The 13,065-nt window shown below is 44.5% G+C and overlaps 1 protein-coding gene across 4 annotated transcripts in view; it reads left to right on the forward strand.

Annotated features, from left to right (window-relative positions):
- ST6GAL2 (ST6 beta-galactoside alpha-2,6-sialyltransferase 2) overlaps positions 1-13,065 on the forward strand; it is a 75,675-nt gene that overhangs the window by 42,902 nt on the left and 19,708 nt on the right. For all 4 annotated transcript variants that reach the window (XM_038550873.1, XM_038550875.1, XM_038550872.1 and 1 more), the window contains exons 3-5: positions 8,349-8,446; positions 9,923-10,024; positions 11,454-11,628. In XM_038550873.1, coding sequence (XP_038406801.1) covers positions 8,349-8,446; positions 9,923-10,024; positions 11,454-11,628 — 375 coding nt within the window. The remainder of the gene's footprint in view (positions 1-8,348; positions 8,447-9,922; positions 10,025-11,453; positions 11,629-13,065) is intronic.

The following is a 13,065-nucleotide window of genomic DNA, read 5'->3' on the forward strand; positions in this document are numbered from 1 at the left end:
GAAAAAAGTGTGATTCAGACATGGCCTGGGCCTCACGTCCAGGTGTCAAACAGCTGTGGGTGATACATTCTCACAGTAGATGGTGTTGGTGACAGCCCATAACTCAACCTGGAAGTGACAGTGCAGGGGCATTTGCCCACTTGTAAGACAGGAAGAGCCATTGTTTCCAGGGCCCACCAGTGTGCCGTGTTCCTGAGGACCGGCCAATATGCCAGAGCTGTCCGGTGCCATTGTAATCAGGCTCCACAACCCAAGCCCCATCTCAGACATTCTTGGGAATGGAGCTGAATGTGAAATTTTTAAAAAGCTCAGAAAACCAAGGCCCAAGCATGCGCTTGAGGTCTAGGGTCCCAGTGTCCCCATGCTGACATTATAGCAGGCTCACAACACTGTCCATGTGTCACATGCCGCCAAAGCTGGAGCAGAGCAGTCTGCAATTGATTAGGGAAGAACAGTGGGTTAGAGCTCCCTGGGGTGAAGTTCTTAACCATTCCCGAGGACCATTATTAATAATGTAAGAAGGAATTTAAGTATTATGCTTTAAAGCAGGCAGTAACTTGCTTCTGGTTTTGTTTTGCTTCATTTTAAACACCTCTGCACAGTAGTTGCGTATTTGGATTGCTCTTGCGTGTCAGGGAGATTTCTCTTGCTCTTTATTCTGGCATATGTATCCCTGACCAGAGTCTTGTAAACTCTACTCAGAATTTGGAAGACAGCGTGAAAGATACCAGGAATTACACATTTCTGGAGAACGTGAAATGTCACTTATATCTTTGTTAGTTTCTAGCATCCAAATTTAATTTATATTGCCGGCACTTATATGAAGCTTCGTGATTAGGATTATAGACTCATCACGGAAGAACACACTCAGAAATTAAAAGAAATTCTCTTTATTGTTTTGCCTAGGTTCCTTTGAATCAAACTTTGTACTAAGATTTTAAGAATACATAATCAAGGGCACGTGGGTGGCTCAGTCGGTTAAGCGGTCGACTCTTGATATTGGCTCAGGTCATGATCTCAGGGTCCTGGGGTCGAGCCCTGCTCTGGCACCATGTTCAATGGGGAGTTAGCTTCAGGATTATCTCTCTGTCTCTGTCTCTGTCTCTCTCTCCCCTCCTTTGCCCCTCCCCCCACTTGTGCATGCTCTCTCTCTAAAATAAATATTTTTTTTTTAAAAAGAATACGGGATCCCTGGGTGGCGCAGCGGTTTGGCGCCTGCCTTTGGCCCAGGGCGTGATCCTGGAGACCCGGGATCGAATCCCACGTCGGGCTCCCGGTGCATAGAGCCTGCTTCTCCCTCTGCCTATGTCTCTGCCTCTCTCTCTCTCTCTGTCTCTCTCTCTGTGACTATCATAAATAAATAAAAAAATAAAAAATTAAAAAATTTAAAAAAGAATACATAATCAGAGCATAGTTCAATGTGTAAAAACAAGAAAGCCTTTCATTTTTATAAGCTAGTGTCTCTCAGTCTCAACACTTGGGCATGCCAGGTGCTGACATTTCTCCTTCCTACTCCCCTGACGAATGTGTGCTTATTAACACATAGTTGTTAATGGCTCTCTTGCTGAAAACAGATTCACGCAGAGGACTCCTTCAGGCAGCTTGCAATATTGGGGCATGCTCTGCTAGTTAGCTAAAGGCATCTTGGCCCCCACATCGCTGCTTGTGACATTGGCTAAGTGAAGATCAGAGGACTTACCGAAGGTCATGGGCTCATGAAAAACTGGGGAAGCAGCTAGGAAAGTACCCGAGGCTAGCCCCAGGTCAACCCTGGGCTGGAGGAGGTCTCTCCAGGCTGTCCTCCAGGGTCTCTTGCGAGTCCCTACACCCAGTCGGGCCTCAGCCTTGAGCATCAGCTGCCATCTCGCTCCCCCTGCTGGTTGCTCTGCTGGCAGCGCAGCCCCGCTTCCCGCTCCGAGATGCTGGAGTCCAGGGGTGTGGTGGTTTTTGAGAACAGTGCAGCAGTTGTAAACACCTCCACTTTGAATATATTATTGAAAAGCCAACTGAACTGTTTTTGGAAACATGGAACAGCCTTTCCTAGAACTTAGAGATGATTTCTTTTTAGCCAACATACAAACAATAATAAATTGGTGGTGAGATCAGCTACCCACGGTCCTGTGCAAACACAGGACAGAGTCTCCTCTGTGATATCTGCTAGATATCTAACAGGAGTAGCCTTGGTGTGGGAAATCAGGATCCGTGTGCCTGAAAATCAAATTCTGGGAAGTGTATGGGGAATGGGAGGGTGTAGGAAGCAGGCATAGAGTACTTGGTGGTAAAAGCTTGGGGATTTGGCATATCCTGATACTTTGGAAGGTGAGAAAGGAGATCATATAGTCATTTAACAGGCATCGATTATGTATTGATCCCAAACTCACTGAGGCCTGATACTGTGTGAGGCACTAGGGATGCAAAGATGAATAAGGCACAGAGCTAAACTTCAAATCCTCTGCAGCCTAGTAGCAGGGACCGCCTGTAACAGGCAATTCCAGTCTCATGGTTTGAAGGACAGAGAGATACGCAGACTGACAGGGAAGAAATGACAACGGAAACCTAACCCACCATGAGGGCTGGTGGCCAGGTAGAGGGAAGGTGAGCCAGGACTGCCCAGAAGAGGGAAATCCAGGCCAGAGGCCATGGTCACAGGGAGACGAGACACAGTGTAAGGAATGCCAGGAGTGGGTGTGGGGGCTTCTCAAGAGGGTACAGGGTGGGAGATGGAGGATGGGTAGTGAGAGCTACAGAGAGCACCAGGGGCCAGGAGTGGGGACAAACCTAAGTTGATAAGCAGGCAGGCAGGCAGCTCACGATGTTCTTGGGCATCATCCTCCAGAAAATAGACTTCACTTAATAATTGTAATACAAGGTGCTGCTTGCAGGGTGTCTGCTGCAGACAAAGTCCTCTTCTAGGTGCTTTTATGTTAACTGTTGAGAACCAGGGCTCCAATGGTGTCTGCTTTATGGAGGTACCTAAAGGCACAGGGGGTGGAGCCTAGACTCCATTAAACCCCAGTCTCTTGTCTCCAGAAACCAACTCTGACCCCTGGGCCCACGGTGCTGAGAGAGGCATTGCAATCTTTTTTTTTTTTTTTTTTTAAGATTTTATTTATTTATTCATGAGAGACACTGAGAAAGACAGAGGCAGAGACACAGGCAGAAGGAGAAGCAGGCTCCCTGCAGGGGACTCCCAATGTGGGACTCGATCCCAGGACCCTGGGATCACACCCTGAGCCAAAGGCAGACACTCCACCACTGAGCCCCCGGGGCGTCCCAGCCTTGCAATCTTTGAAGCAGGGAAGCAGATGGGTCAGCTTTTCTTTTGAGAGAGACTGTTCCAGAGCCCGGATCTGGAGGCACAAAGGAAGTAACTCACAATGCAGCAGTCCCAGGGTGACGGAGTCTCCAGAGGGATGAATCATCTCGTCGGCAGGCCCTTCCTAAAGACTGGAGGCTTTGCACCCTTGCTGGTTCAGATTTTGTTTTCTGGAGGAGCACAGGAGAGGAGGAGGGGGACGTGGGAGCCGGTGCCCGAGGCAAGCGGTGACTTAGTGCGTGCGCATCACTCGTCTGGCTGCTCCTTAAAGGGTTTTTTAATCTTCCTTCAGTGAATGTATGTAGCCTGGCTCGCTTCTCAAGGTCAACACGAAATGGCTCTACCCTGGAAATGCCTTCTCCAGAAATGAGGCTTTCCTTTATTCCCCGTGTGCTTGCTGTCTGATCCATTCCTCCTTCTGTAAATAGGAATGGACAGCTTAGTTTTTCAGGCGCATTATCAGGGAGGTGCACAGCCAGGCATACATTTACAGAACGTGTCTGCCTGATGGACACACTGGGCTTGGCCTCCCCCCCTGCTCCCCCTCCCATCCTGATCCTCCTGGAGGCTTTAAGGAGGTTCACTCTCCATCCATAGCAGCCTCCGACCCTACCTCCCTGCCTCCTCCACAAAAACTGGCCTCTTAACTCTTCAGACTCCTACCACTTCCAAAGGAGTTAAGCCAGATTCCATTTCTGTGCCCTGTGCCCTGTGCAGTTGCTGGAAGGGTGGACGCACACCTCGTTGTAGGATACCGGCATTTCAAAGCTGTGACATTTTCAGGGGCCGTATGGTGAATTGGAATTTCTACCTGATGGCTCTGAAATGCACCCACTGCTTGGGAGCCTTGGCTTCTTCAGCTTTCCTTTAGATTGAGGCCGTGACCAAGGGCAGCATGGTGTAGTGGCAGAATTTTGGTTCAGGAGTGTTGGCCTCAGGCTTCCCGTCTTCGGATTGTCCTGATTATCTTAGTTCCTGGAGGTCAGCTCACTGGAGCCTCTTCTCTGCCTCGGGAGAGAGCTGCCCCAGATCAGCAATTCACATGGTGGGTGTGGTTCACATTTGGGGTCCCCGAGATCCCTTCAGGGGCTCAGGAGGTGAAAAATGTTTCCATAATAGTGGGCAGGGGTCTTTTGAACGGTTGATGTTCCCACTGATGATGCAGAGGCAGTGGTAGGTAACACTGTTGGTTAGTGTCCTGCCCAACAGGACTAGTTGCTGTGGTGGTTTTCGGAGTCATGCTCAGCAGGAAGAGAAGAGAGTACCAGTTTCACTTATGGATGTCCTTGCTGAAGCAGGAAAAAATACTGGTTTTATTAAATATCAATCTTTGACTACATGTGTGTGGGTTTTTTGTTTTTTGTTTTTTAGATTTTACTTATTTATTCATGAGCGACACAGAGAGAGAGAGGCAGACACAGGCAGAGGGAGAAGCAGGCCCCATGCTGGGAGCCCGATGTGGGACTCGATCCTGGGTTTCCAGGATCACACCCTGAGCTGAAGGCGGCGCTAAACCACTGATCCACCTAGGCTGCCCTGACTACTTACTTGTGTTTTTAAGACAAAGTGGGCAGTAAAGTGAAAACACACTTCTGCATACCAGTGCACGATGGAAAGGCCTCCGTGTGGTTTGAGTTGTGAGCAGAACTAGCCACTTGTGTCATGAAACACAATTTTTACTTGAAACACATGACTGATAGACCTGTTTTATTCAGACTTTGATATTTGGTAGATGTTGTCTCAAAAAGGAATTGAGTGAGCCTGTCACTTTTAGGAAAATAACTGGCAATATTTTTGCCAGTGATAAAATTCAAGCTTTCAACCATGAACTTGTAACCAAACCCAAGTTCATGTCCCCGATGCACAGCAAAGGCGGTCACTAAGACATCAGGTGTGCGGCAAAGGAAGGGTTTATTTATGAAGCTAAACTGGGAGACAAGGGGACAAGCCTCAAATCTGCCTCCCCAAAGGGGGAGAGAATGAGTTTTTAATAATCATAGGGGTTGAGATTGCATATATACTGATGAAAAGGGTAGGGAAACTTATGACAGCTCGTGAGGAAAAATGGAACCTGCACATTGAGCAAACATACATCCTGTGTTCACTTTGGGGTGGAGACTTAACATCAGAATGAGGCGGCATTCAGCCCCTGATGTCAGGAGGTTTTCTTCAGACGAGGAGAAAGGGTTTGGGTTTGCTCCAAGCCATTATAAACTGGATGGGGTCTTGGGCTTGTTTCCACGAGTAAGGAATGCAGGGCCTCCTTTGCTCATAGCCTGGAACCGTATCAGTTGATCTTGAGTCCAGGCTTCTGCAGAAGCAGCCAGTGGGCTTGTTTGTGGGGTCTGAAAAGACACAGTAGCTGCTTAGGGGGAAACAGTTCTCTGAAAAACAAGCTTTCAACTCTGCTAGTTTCAACCTCATCAACCCCATGACACATGGTTTCAGACTTGGACACTTCCATGCTTAGATGTATGGTAATACTAACTGATGGGATTTGGAAGGATACTTCATAATGAAATGCATCAATATTTGGAAGATCTACATATAACTGATGGAACTGGTAGTTCCAAATGATCATTGCACAATGCTACAAAACCGTGCATGGGTGAATCCATTTTAAAAGCAAGATGAAGTATTTGGATGTATTCCAATGCAACGGAGCATGGAAAGTTCCTTGATATTGTTTCACATTCCGTATTACAAAAGTTTTTTTTTTTTGTTTGTTTGTTTTAAGAAACTAGCCCTTGCCAAGTTTTGATGAAGTACCAAAGAAGAATATTCTCAGTAATCTGGAAAGACTTAAAGTACTCCTTACATTTTCAACAATATATCTGAGTCTTGACATAATTCAACTACAGCAATATATTGCGGCAGATAGAATGCAGAAGCAGATAAAAACCAATGGTCTTCTGAAAAGCCAGGCATTAACGAGATTTGTAAACATTTAAACCAGTGCCAGTCTTCTTGCTGTTTTTTTGAAAAGATGGTTATTTTTCATTAAAATGTTTTAATTTAAAATAAATAAATAAATGAATAAATAAATAAACAGACATCTTTAAGTTTTGCTTCCTAGGATGGCACATGTTGAAAGATGCAATCCAAATAAACAAAAGAACTTTGAGTTTTTGATAATTTTCAAGAGTGTAGGAGTGTTCGGAGACCCAAAAGTGAAAATCACTGCTTAGGGTAATCTAATTTTTCTAGCTCAAATGGCATTTGTTTTTTTATGACCAAATACTATTCAATAAAAATAAATACTAAGACAGTTCATTCAAAAAATTGTACAAACAAGTGCTTATATTGTAAAGAAGATAGAAAGTGTTAGTGTGTTAATGTTTTTTGGCATCATTTATGCAAAGCATGGATCGCCTAGAATGTAAAGATTGGCAAACATCTTTTTTCTTTTTTTAAGAGCCAAGTAGTAGATATTTTAGGCTTTGTGAGCCATGGGATCACTGTCAGAACTCACCTCTGCTATTATAGACAATAGATAAACAAATGAGTGTGTCTGTGTCATGGTACAGGTTTATTTGCTAAAACGGGTAGCAGGTCATAGCTTGCTGACCCCTGTAACATTTCCCCTAAAAGGACGGTATAGAATTTTTTAATGGTCTAGCCAGGTATCCTTTATGCATTCTTTGTGTTCTATTTGATTTTGGTGCTTGAAACTGGAATACAAATTCTTCTGAACTTAGAGCTCGTCAGGAAAGGTACCCGATGGTACCTTTGGTGGCATGTGTCCCGAGTCTCTGCTACTTTGGGAATAGGAAGGTCTCTCTCAGGGAATCTGCTCAGGAGAGGATAGTAGGACTCAAGGGAATATTATGGGCTGCTTACGGGACTTGCATGTGGGGTACCATCACAGTAAACGCAGGGTACATCCATAGGCTCTTTGGCAAATCAGAAAGAGGTCATCTTACCTTTCTCACACAAACACAGGCATTATTGTTACTCTAAGTTTAACCTGAGATGTGCATAGAATTTTTGAAGCTAAAGATAGCCCATAGAAATTCCCTTATTGCTGATTAACTCTGGTTTCTGAGCAACACAGTAGCTGGCTCAGGAAATTTCAAGACATATGTATGCATCTAGACTCCTTTATGGGAAGGGAACATACCCTCATTCCCATCACTTAATCAGCCTAGCCCATTCTCTTCTACCTCTAGATCTTTGTGTCCTTGTCAGCCTCTAGGATACGGGAAGCTTGGTTTTTCACCCAGGACCTCTGAGAACTTGAAAAAGCCTGTCAAATTGAATGAAGAGGGACATGGATTTATGCTGTAGTTGAGGCTCGGTGAACCAAGGTATGCCTTACAGAATATAAAGAGCATTGGCAGCCAGTACCACTGGTGGTCCAGCTTCCCATCATCTAGGGCTACGGCAGTAAGTCCTACCATTGCTGGGCATACAGAATGCCCTCAGTTGCTCTCACGTAGGTGTTCTGGGCATCAGTGTTCAGTTTTACTTCTAGTATAGTTAACGTACAGTGTTATATAGGGCTGGTTTTCTTTCTAAGCACAAACCGATACCCCAAGTTATAGACGTTATATTAAAGGCTGGCTCTTCTATGTGAGAGATGCCCTTGGTCTTGATGCAGGCAGGAGCATTAGCAGCACTGTGAACAGCCTCTGTGCTCCCAGCAGGAAGAAGCCGTGTAAACAGCTCGTGTCTTACAGCGTCCTTGCCTCCCACAGATTCCATCTTTGAAATATTCTGGGATCTTTGAGAGAATGGCTGCATAAAGCATGTCATCTTTAAAGAATATGAACATACAACAAGTATCTAAATATAGCTGAGATGATACAGGACCACTGGTAGTGGATTCATATGTTCCCATGTTGATTTGTCCCCTAGCCAGCATCTCACTCTAAATAAACACTGTACTGAAAATTCCGTACGTGAGTATCTTAACTTTCTTGGTTGTTTCTAATTCACTTCGGGTATTGAGACATTTGCTTCAATGCTTTTTCTCAATTGTGTTGATTCTACAGCAAAAAATAAAGTCAGTTTGTCATTTATGTGTCCTTAGATTCTCACGATGCAGTTTTGAGATTTAACTCTGCCCCTACACGCGGCTATGAGAAAGATGTTGGAAATAAAACGACTGTGCGCATCATTAATTCCCAGGTAAGATGGATGGTGTGTTTTCATGGATGTACATCTTACAGGTAAGTAGTTTAACTGGATGAGTGAAGAGAAATTACCCAGTTATTCATGACCACGGTCTTGCTTATGTCAATGGGTCTCGTAATGAAAAAGAATTAATGAGAAAAAAATGCAGATAAGTGGGAATTTATGTGTGACAGGAATAGGAGGAAAGATTTAAGGGAAAATCAGAGTAGATATGGAAATATGTGTGTATATCCATATACACGTGTATGATATAATCATAGACTTAGCGTGTCACATTTTATGAATGGAGGAAAATAGTTAAATTTAGAAGAAATCACGGTGGCGAGAAAGGGGATGAAGGGAGCAAAGCAAAGGTGACAGAACCCAAGGGTCAGTGGGGTGGCTCGCAAACTTTAGTCCATTATTTGAAAATTTTAAAAAGGAAAATGGATGGTTTCATTAAAAACGATTGTATTTCTCTTCCTGGTGTTCTTCATAAGAATGTTTTCCAAGTTCAAAGCAAAACCATTCTCAAAACCATTCTCAAAACCACAGCAGTTTCTGGAGTTTCAGACTATGTAGAAAGCACATGAGGTGACAGATGATTTATGACAGGTTGCCTGCAGAAGGGAAGATTAGCTTTCTGCATGGTACCCTGAGCCAGGCAGCCTGCAGCACGGAAGAAACAAGGGCCATATTTCCTTACTTCCTAGATGCCATCGATCGTAGGAGCCCCATTCCTTTAACCCCAGCTTCCTAGCTTCTCGGGTTCTCAACCCCACCAAATTAAAATCCGTGTCACCTGTAAGGTACATCCTGGCTTAAGAAATCCTCAAATGTGAAGAGAGAAAGTGCATCTTGAAAACTGAAAGGTTGCTCCTTAAAACTGATGAAAATACTTTTTTTGCCTCCAAAACTGTAGTTTAAAAAAGGTGATTGGCAGGTGAGATCGAAGGACTCATGCAGGAACCAGATAGGGCCAAAGAGGGAGGAAGTCACACGGGGGCTGCCGCCTGTCCTCTGGCTGTCCGTGTTCCGTGTGTCCTGGGGCTGCACTCTAGAGGTGCCTTCGTGAGGCGGATCATCCACAGCTGTACCTCCCTCTCCAATCACCCGTGAAGGTAATTGGAGAAGAGGTTAGGGGTGCTGAGTTCGCGAGGCCATCATAGCTTTCAGGAGCTGATTCGATCCCACCAGCTATGAGTAGTAAGTACACTGCTGGTGCAAATGTAGGATCTGGTGGATTTTATTTTTAACCCTCATTTCCCCAGAAATGAGGATTACCTCATTGCTTACCTCATTGCTTACCTCGCATTAGCACGCAATGTCCGCAATGCCCGCCTCCCTCTCTCTCCCAGAGAAAAATACAAAGTCTGAACAAAATTGTTTCTTCTTGCTCTGATTCATTTTTTAAATTTTTGTCTTTTTTTTAAAATGTGATTTTGAAAAACCAAACACTTGTTTTGAAATGATTTGGGTATGTATTTGCAGATTCTGACCAACCCTAGCCATCACTTCATTGACAGTTCGTTGTATAAAGACGTCATTTTGGTGGCCTGGGATCCTGCTCCTTATTCTGCAAATCTTAACCTGGTAAGTCCTGAAACCAAGGCTGGCCATTTACCCAGCACGATTGCTAACAGGTTCTTGACTAGGAGTACAAGCCAGAAGCACCTGGATAGTATTTTTCAGATGTATCTGTCAGAGCCCCATTTCTAGACCTGTAGCCTGCAGCCTGGGTGTGTATTTTTTTAGAAAGCTCTCCAAAGAGTACCTCTCCCAAGAGTCAAGAGTGTAATGCATGTTGGAACTCTTGAGCTTTCTTTCCAGTCTGAAGTTTTCTGGTTTAAATTCTGATGGATTTCTTGCTGTTTGTGGACAGATTGAGAACTCTGGCTTTTGGACTTTGTTTCTTCCTCCTGTGGAAGCATCCAAGCCCAGGGCACCGAGCTGTCCAACCCAATGGACATGGGTAGTGACAGTGCCAAAATCCAGGCGACAGGGCTGGATTTCTGAGTGGTGGTGCTCTGGATGAGGAGGGGGTGAGGAAACTGAAGCCCATACTCCTCTAGCTTCCTCCCTGCTGCCTTTTGGCTTGGGGGCAAAATCTACTGGAGATGATTGGGCCTCGTCCTTCTTAAAACTGTTAAAGCCACAGAACCCATTCAAATAGGGAATATTACTTGGAATCTTAATAAATACCTCCTATCTCCCTAAGGTGTCTGTTTGAAGGGAGAATGGGCCCCTCGGAGCCTTATGAGCAGTCTCTCCCCCACATACCTCGCAATTCCATCTCATGGTGGCACTGGAGACATTCTAAAGACATTTAAAAGAAAATCAACCTTATTGTGCATCTTTTCATACAATAACATATATAATCAATAGAAGTATACATTTTAATGAGTATTAACACAATTATATAGTCATGTATCCACCACGCCAGTTAAGAAATGGAATATTTTCATCACTCCACACAGTTCCTTGTGCCCACCTGTCAGTCTTCCTGGCCCCAGACTTGGGCAATAACTGGTATGCTGTCATTTGGTATACATTTGATAGGGAAAATATGTTTTTGAAATGCAATGCTTGAGCCCAGGGTTCAGCAAGCAGGCCCAGATGTGGCCCTGTTTTGTAAATGAAGTTTTATTGGAATGCAGCCACGCCCACTAGTGATATATCATCCGTGGCCTTCTCCATACAGTGGACAAATTGCCTGGTTGCAGAAGACCGTGTGGCCCACAAGGCTTGAAGTGTTGCCTGTCTGTTTACAGAGAAGTTCGGCCTTGTCTCCCGTATTTCATGAAAAACAGAGCATCGGTGCCAAAGGGCTGGAACCCTGTACCTCTCTGTTCCGTTTCCCTCATCCAGTGAGGCAATGCCTGCAGAAGTGACAGTCACCGCCTCCCCTCCCCTCCTGTTCCTTCAGCCTGGAAAAAGCTTCCACCCCAACCCGGGCGCTGCGGTTCCCTTCTCACAGTGTGGTTCTCTGTACTTGATTTTGTTGATTTTTTTTTTTCCTTAGTGGTACAAGAAGCCAGATTACAACCTGTTCACTCCATATGTTCAGCACCGTCAGAGAAACCCAAATCAACCATTTTACATTCTTCATCCTAAATTTATATGGCAGCTTTGGGACATTATCCAGGAGAACACCAAGGAGAAGATTCAGCCCAACCCACCATCTTCTGGCTTCATTGGTAGGTGTATAGGAAAACGGGTGACAGGAGGGGTTAGGCTTAGTATTTAGTAAATGTGTAGTTATGTTATTTAATTGGAGCAATTAAAAGGTGGTTTCGGAAGAAGCCTAGATTGGCTGAAGATTGTAGAAATACTCTTCAATTGTCTATTGCTGCATAACAAACGACCCCCAACATTTCAAGGTATAAAGCAAACACTGTTTTATTTTCTGTCATGATTTTGTGCATCAGGACGGGCTTGGCTGGGTGATTCTTCTGTTCCATAGGCATCGATGGGCGGCACTTGGTGGTATTCACTTGCTTCACAGGATGGCCTCACTGCCATGGTTGGCCCCCTTGGTGGGGGTGGCTGGGAGGGTGGGCTCAGCCAGGACTGTTGATTCTGTGCCTGCACGTAGTCTCTTGCATGGTGGTCACAGGGTAGTTAGGCTTCTTAAATGGATGCTCAGGGCTCCTGGCGAATTTCTTAAGGCTGAGGCCTAGAGACCTACACAGTGTCACTTGCATTGTATTCTGTGGGTTAGAGCAGTCGAGGCCCCAGGGGTTCAAGGGGAGGACACATTGATCCCACCTGGGTTGTCTATGATCCACTCCCACTCACCCATTCACAATTGTTTATGTGATGCCAGATCGAGACCATACAGTAGTGTCATGTGTTGCAAAATAGCAGGTGCAGGCTTTGATGAGACTAATTCTAGGACCTTAAACAGCTCTTGCTACTGGAATGCACTAGCTCTAATCTAAAAAATAGTTTTTTTTTTTTTTGTCTAATAGGATCATCACCCTTGGCTTATTATTTATATTTTTTGCAGCCAGGCTTTGATCCTCAAAATTTATGGTGTTGCCCCATTGTTTTTACCTATCTTTCAGCTAATCATCCCTATTATCTCTTTACCCGAGTAGGGTAAGTTAATATTACCTGATCGAATATCTTCGATCCCCCTGACAATATGAAAGCTGTAATAGAACAAAGGATATTAATTTTGTCCAGAAAAACCTGTGACATTCTCTACCCTAATTTCAATGAATTTACAACCTTGCATCTTAATTCAGGCTGCACAGTGGGTCCCTGTGATTAAAGGAGAGATTTATGGAGATAGTAGTGGTTTGGTTATGGATACAGAACACACAAGTATCTGAGTTGGGGCTTGTGGATTTTGGAGTGATTCTCCGGTATTGCAATAATGAGAAATATTTTACATAGAATTCAAGACAGGATTTACAGTCTGACTCTGCAGATGATTTTCCTTAAGCATAGCTAACCCCCCTGTTAAACTCATGCCTCTGACACTCTATTTCCAAATCAGTCTTATGATCCTAGGTTCTTTATCTTTCATGCAATTTCATGGGATCCCGTTGATTTAGGAGAGAAAATGTAATCTAGTTTGTCAGCAAAGGTTAAGTGGGATAGAATAACACTTAGACAGCATAATACAG

The sequence above is a fragment of the Canis lupus genome, chromosome 10 (genome assembly GCF_011100685.1).
Source record: "Canis lupus familiaris isolate Mischka breed German Shepherd chromosome 10, alternate assembly UU_Cfam_GSD_1.0, whole genome shotgun sequence".
NCBI lineage: Eukaryota > Metazoa > Chordata > Mammalia > Carnivora > Canidae > Canis > Canis lupus.